This window comes from Myiozetetes cayanensis, unplaced genomic scaffold, assembly GCF_022539395.1.
Source record: "Myiozetetes cayanensis isolate MyiCay16 unplaced genomic scaffold, myiCay2020 scf5-8, whole genome shotgun sequence".
Classification (NCBI taxonomy): domain Eukaryota; kingdom Metazoa; phylum Chordata; class Aves; order Passeriformes; family Tyrannidae; genus Myiozetetes; species Myiozetetes cayanensis.
Window position 1 is genome coordinate 61957824 of NW_026087742.1, and position 6754 is coordinate 61964577.

A 6754-nucleotide genomic window follows, 5' to 3' on the forward strand; every position below is an offset into this window, starting at 1 on the left:
AGCAGCAGGTGCTAATGAGTGCTCTGCTTTCTCAGCCTATGGCTATGTGGGCTTATTCCTGTTATCAGTAGCACAGTAGGGTGTTCCTGGTACTAAACCACTCACAAAACATGAATCTTTGAGATTTTAATACCAAACCTTGGTTTGGGGTCCTAGAGTGCCTTCTTCTGGATTTTGGCTTTGCTATTTTTGCCCTTATTTAAAGGTTTTCTCCATGTGATGCTTGCTCAGTACTCACTTTATTGTATCAGATTTTCCCATATCTCTGAGATTGCATTAGAGTGAATTAAGCCATTTCTTCATTTTCAACTCTATTTTTAAAAAGTTGTAAGAAGACAACATCTGAAAGATGCTAGAAGCTGCGTTTCTATTTGACTACAAAGTGGTTACTTGTCACAAGCAAAATGTCTTCTTCCTCTATAGTGCTCAAATGCTTAAGAGATGAAAAGTTATACACACAGATGTAAATCTGTAGTCATTAAACAGAAGGACAGTTGTGGGTAGAAAAGACAAAGATTTGCCCCAGCAGAACGAACTACCTTTAGAATAACTGGCAGAAGAATATGAGGCAGGTGATTGTTTTATTGCTGGGGATAAAAGATATCCTAGGAGCTGAGGGTCTCCTCTGCCCTTAACTTATTTGTTTGGCTTTTCTGTGAGTTTTAGTTCCTAATCTTAGCAGTGTGTCTTGCCATTTTAATTTACAGCATGTGAGAAACGAGTGGCTCTGATAAGACAACTGAAATTTGCTAATTGCTTCCTCACTACCTATGAAACACTAGTTAGTGTTTATTTAACCTCATGTGTTGACAGGACTAGTGGGAACATGTTGCAGTGCTGCAGACACAGCACTGGCAGGGCTGTCATGGTCTGCCTGGGGCTGCTCCACTGGAGACACAGGATGGACCAACTTGCCAGGACCAACTTTGGGCTGAGCTCTTGCTCTGTTGGGGCAGAAAAAGGAGCAGAAGTTGTCTGCCAGGGAAGAAGTGTCATTCTCACTAGGCCAGGTTAGGACAGAAAAACTGCAGCCATCTGGAGAGGGGTCAAGAACCAGGACTCTTCCCGAGTCTCATGTCCCCTGGAGGGTTTTGTAAACGCTGTGGGGAGATGCACTGCATGCTCCTCAGCAGCTCAGTGCAAAACAAGTGTCAGAGGACCCAAATGTAATGGAGGAGAATGACTGCCCCTTCCATGTGCTCTCCTGCTACTTCAGGCATTTCCTGAGCTCTTTTGGGATCTGACAAGACTTGCTTCCCTACAGGGCATCTGATCCATGCTACTCTGCACAGCAAAACCTGACTGCAGGAGAGAGAAGTGCCTTTAATATAGTCTTTAATTTCCTTAAGTCTTTTAACCTGCTTTATCCACAGCATGAGTGCAAAGCTGCACACCATGTTAGGAAATAGAAGACCTGCCTTCCATTGTCTTTTGTAAAAGCAGGGAAAGGAGTTGGTTTGGGTCTTAGACTTGTTCATATGATTCTCATCTTTCTCACTCCTGTATGTGATTTGTAGCACAGATAACTCTGACAGCAGGAACAGCTCTTACGGTGTTAAAGAAAGAAAGAATATGAAAACCCCCAACCACATCAGTATTTCCAAAAACTCCTCTTCCCTTCAGATGAGTTGCTTGGCTATTGGAAATACTAATTGCCCCCAGTTTCCATCAGAGAAGATACCAGATGGTAAATGTTGTCCAGACTGGAGAGGACAAAGTATTCTTATATGCTTGACTCCAGAACTGGAGATATGGGGGAGACTGGTTTGTTCCCAGGTTATTTCTGTGGTCTTATTATCAAACTCTTCTTCATGATTTGGGTGAAAAGGGTTTCTTCCATGTCCTTCAAAGCTCAGAGCTAAGCCAAAAAAGACATCCCAGGGAACAGTCAAATGGTATCCTGTGAAAATGGAGATTTTAAATCAAGTTTAGCTGGCCAAATTGCCACACCACAATATATCTTTCTTGTCCTGCCTCTAGGCTCCATTGGAAGTTTTTATGTTGGTTGCTCACTTCCACTTTGTGTTTATGTGCGTGTGTGTTGCAGACCCCCGAGTGGCTGGATAGCGATTCCTGTCAAAAATGTGACCAGCCTTTCTTCTGGAACTTCAAGCAAATGTGGGACAGTAAGAAAATAGGCCTCAGGCAGGTTTGTATGTGTCCTTTGATGGGTTAACATTTTGCAATTAGGCTTTCCTCTCATAATAGATTGTGGCAACCCTTTTCCCCCTAAAGCTTTGAGAACTTGCACTTTGTTCTTCCACTGAATGCTCAGTAGTGGAACAGTGAACTCCCCTCTGATGAGGCTGGGTTTTGGGTTGCAAGGAACACACTTTTCTTTTTCCAACCAGTCCCAATAGCAAAAGCATGCCTTTGGCTGAGTAGATTGTTCTGGGGCCTTCCATGGCTTTAGCCACATGAGATTTTGTTTTAGCCTAATGTGTTATTGAAAGAAATTTGCAACTGATTTTCGGAGATCGTGCTGGAACCAAAACTGTTTTCAAAGAGTTTGTATAACATGTGTAACTGCTCAGGCTGTATTGGAAAAGGCTTATTGGTCTGCTTGAAACATGCTGCTGTGTTTTCCTGCTCAGCAGGAGAGGGCTGCAGACAGAGACTTTTGGGGAAGGGGTGAAAAAGTGCTCCATGTTCTCCTGAGTTTGAGATGCTCTCCTGTTTGCTGCAGCCTTGGCTGGGTCTTGCTGGAATGAGATGGTAGAACCAGTGGGACCTGAGCAGTGACCTGATCTGGGTTTGTGGTTTAAGATGTCTTTCTGCATGTTGTCTCCTACAGCATCACTGCCGGAAGTGTGGAAAAGCCGTGTGCGGCAAATGCAGCTCCAAGCGCTCCTCCATCCCCCTGATGGGGTTTGAGTTTGAAGTGAGGGTCTGCGACAGCTGTCACGAGTCCATAACGGATGAAGAGTAAGTGTGGACACTGAGCCAGCTTGCACTGGAATGGGGCAAAACACCTGCATCTGGAAGGGCCTGGGTGGCTGTGAGGCTCTAGGAGGGAGCAGCCCGGCATGGTGATCCCTGGGCTTTTTCACCAAGATAAGCCTCTCGGATGACTATCAAGCCAGGAGGGATAGAGGAGCCCTCCACTGCTGTTCCTTTCATGCCAGAAAAGGTTTCAAGGTAGAGTTTACGGAGTGGTTGCTGAATTAATGGCTTACAGCAGCAGTCAGATAGATAGTTATTTCCTCAATAGAGAAAAATTTTGGGGAAAATCCTGCAGTTACAGTTCTTGTTGATTTTTGGATTTCTTTCTTCAGGCGGGCGCCTACAGCTACTTTCCACGACAGTAAGCACAACATTGTTCACGTACACTTTGATGCCACCAGGGGATGGCTGTTGACCTCGGGGACAGACAAGGTTATTAAGGTAGGAGCAAGGAATGCACTCCTGTATTTCATTTCCCCTTACTCTCCCATGTGGCTGCAGGTACGTCCTGCCTGCCTTCTTCCACACAAGAGGCTTCTCACTGGTGGATTTCTGCCCAATAAGTACCAAGGAGATCTTGGTCTATAAAGTTATTGCCTGAAGGAGCCTGGGACAAGTTCTCACTGTAGCTTTTCCTCTAGGAAGACCAGCTGTTTTTCAACATGGCAAATATTAGTGTGGCTAGATAAAGAAATAGCTAAAATAATGAATAAGTTTATAACAGCTTGATTAATTTAAAAAAGAAAAATCCTCACAATGTGTTACGAATATGCTGATCATTCAAGTTAGCAATGTAGTGGGAGTTCTTTGGTTTCTTTTAAGGCCAACTATGAACCTGACTGATAGGGATAAAACATAGTGACATACAGAGTGTTGTTTGGTCAACCTCCACCACTCTGACATAAGTGCTGGAAAATGAAATCAAACTTCTTCAGACTTCTTGTGTCCACCTCTAACCGTGTAGTCCCTCATAAGCAAAGAAAAAAAGGTACAAATTATTTAAAGATTATATTTATACTGTATTTTATTGTTTTTAACCATTATTCACTATGTTGTTTTACTTTATTGTATTAACAGTTGTGGGATATGACACCAGTAGTGTCTTGATGTTACATCAGTGGAACTTGAAGGGTGATATTTACAGAAGAAACCGATTTCCTAACTCTAATCATACTGCAGAAGATAGAATACGCTGGGTGCGTACAGCAGATGAGAAAGGAACTAATGCATTTACAATTTTATGTCCTCTGCTTGATCAAGGCTGAACATTTGCACGAAGACTCTTTCCACTTCTCAAAATATTCCAGAAGGTATTTTTTTAACTAACGGTTTGTACGATCTGACTTCAGCTGTCTTGAGTTCGTTTGGAGAATCTGTGTGCAGTGCAATTTTTAGTTTTTATATTTCACTGTGTCAAGACACTTACTGCTTTGTACAGAGGGTCCTTGGGTTGTGTCCTACCATGTGAGTTTTCGGTATCAACAGACTGTGTTAGGCAATCGGTTCTGCCACAGCAAGTACCTATTGATTTGGGATATTTCTGCTGACCATGCTCTCTCCAGTGGAGGACCTCCAAGCGCAGTGTTCCATGTTCTCTGGGTGCATCACCAAGGAGCTGATGGACTATTGCAATTCCTAAAAGGGCTCTACTATCTACTTGTCCTGGTGGGCATCATCCAGAGAGCATGTTATCGGTCTATGTGATCTTCCTGCCTCTTCCTTCGCTGCACAAGTTGCAAAATCAGGGGGCAGGTTGCTCAGCAACTAATTTCTACAGAAAACTGAAATAGTTTTCCAGCTCAGAGCATTACAAGGAACACACAGACTTGTTTGAGTTTGATGAAGCTGACAGGTTGATTCAAATGAAATTATTGGCAACAGGAATTTTTGGGAGTGTGTGCACGGAGGGGGGCAGATCCAAAACTGGTCTAGGTTGGAAAAGTCTGGTTAACCTCTACCTCTACCTCTACCTTGCACAGCAACATTTCAGCATTTCTATCTGTCTGTGTTATTGAAGATGAATTTTGTTTTTCCTGTTTTCCGTATGGTTAGTCATATTTATTTTTTAAAATTGTGATGGTTTTTATTCATTTCCTCTATAGACCCAAAACTGATATTGCTGAATGACACCCATTGTCCTGTTGTCATATTTTATGGTTTCTGTTAAAAATAAACAGTATTTAAAAACCTGGATTGACCAAAATTACCTTGTTAGAAGGACATTGTCAAGATGAATGATTGAAAAAAAACCCCTTTTTTTCCAAAGGGATCTTTTCTGAAGAGTCAACTCTCTGTTCTATTAATCCATTTCACATTTTAGCATGGTATTGCTGATGCACTTCAAAGAAAGTGGTGTAGAGAGTAGAACTGCAGACCAGACCAAGGGCTTTCTTGTATCCACTGTTTCAGCAGGACTTGTGGTCTGTAGCTGCAGTGACACAGGACATTGGTGGTCCTCAGTCTTGCCCTGTATTGGACTTTACTTTTCCCCTGTAAAGTGGGGAGGCCCTGATGTTTACCACTACAGAGCTCATTGCCATCTAGAGAAGCCTGGTGTTCTTTCTTTAGTGAGAACATCAAAAGAAAATAAAGCTTCTCCTTTGTTTACCCAACAGTAATTCACTTTTGAGTTAAAAAAAAAAAAAAGGTTAACACAATCCATGGCATTAATTCTGGTCCAGTGAGCTGCTGCAGTAAAGAGTGAGTGGACTTTTGTGTGCATGTCACAGGACTGCTATGTATTTTCAGGGAAAATTCTCATTTTAAACATCCTGTAAACTGTGATGATGAAACATTTTGCAGTCATGTTCTCTGAAATAATGCCACCATGGCTTTCCTGGTCATACAGCCTGTTGATGGTTCCCCTCTAGGCAGCATATTTTAAAGCATATTTTCAAACATAATTCACACAGCACTAAAAATATTTTTCCAGCTTGAATGTTAATTGTTTTCTAAGTCCTCCCACTTTCTCTCCTGGAAACTAGAAGCTTGTTTCCTCTTGGAAGGCTTTTCATTACACCTTGTGCATGTTTTCTGATGACTGAAGTGTTCTTGGCTGTTGCAGCTATGCAAGATGAGCAAGTTGCCTGCCAATATTTCATTCCAGCTTGAGAAGATGTACAAAACGTTGCTGCACTTCGATGTTTTGTGTTACCTTGGGCTCAGGGCCTTCTGGCCAAAGACCTGACTTGCTTTGCTGTGCAGGGAGTGTATCTCATGGTGACGGAAACACGGGCACACCAAAGTGGATTTAAATGACTGTTTAGTGCTCTGTTCCTGAGGAGACAGCATTTGCAAGAAGTCTGGGACTCCAGCACGAATTATACTTCTGCTGATGGAGTGGTGGAGTCAGCAAGCTGAAGATTTGCTTCTGGGTCAGCACTTAGTCCTGAACACATAACATTCAATCAAAGGTGAGGAACTGACTCCGAAGGAGACTAAATTTGGGGGCTACATGTGTTTGGACTCTTCCGCAGTAAACTCTTGGCCACTGCCCCATTGTCTTCCAAGGAGCTGTGGTTTCAGTGTTGCTTGTTGAGTGGATGTTGAATATATAAATCCATTTTGCAAATTTTCTTGGCTGTTCTTTCTGACTGAACTACCTACAGGGTTATCTGAATTTCAGCTGAACATCTCCTTATCTTGCATTTGCAGGACAAACTCATCTGGGCTTAGAAAATTATATAAGCTGAAAGTGAAGCTGAGGGGGGAAGGGAAGTTTGTCCCTTTGCTATGCCCTTAAAAGCCATAATGTAGAGATATGAAGGGAAAATAGATATCTCTAAGTCAGTAATTCTTTTACCTTCCAAAT

At 42.5% G+C, this 6754-nt stretch overlaps 1 protein-coding gene across 1 annotated transcript in view; it reads left to right on the top strand.

The window, feature by feature from the left end:
- WDFY2 (WD repeat and FYVE domain containing 2) overlaps window positions 1-5134 on the top strand; it is a 63646-nt gene extending 58512 nt beyond the window's left edge. Inside the window, exons 9-12 of the mRNA XM_050334013.1 lie at window positions 2048-2149; window positions 2795-2925; window positions 3276-3384; window positions 4021-5134. Of these exons, the coding sequence (XP_050189970.1) occupies window positions 2048-2149; window positions 2795-2925; window positions 3276-3384; window positions 4021-4050 (372 nt within the window). The 3' untranslated portion in view covers window positions 4051-5134. The remainder of the gene's footprint in view (window positions 1-2047; window positions 2150-2794; window positions 2926-3275; window positions 3385-4020) is intronic.
- The last annotated feature ends 1620 nt before the right edge of the window (window positions 5135-6754 follow it).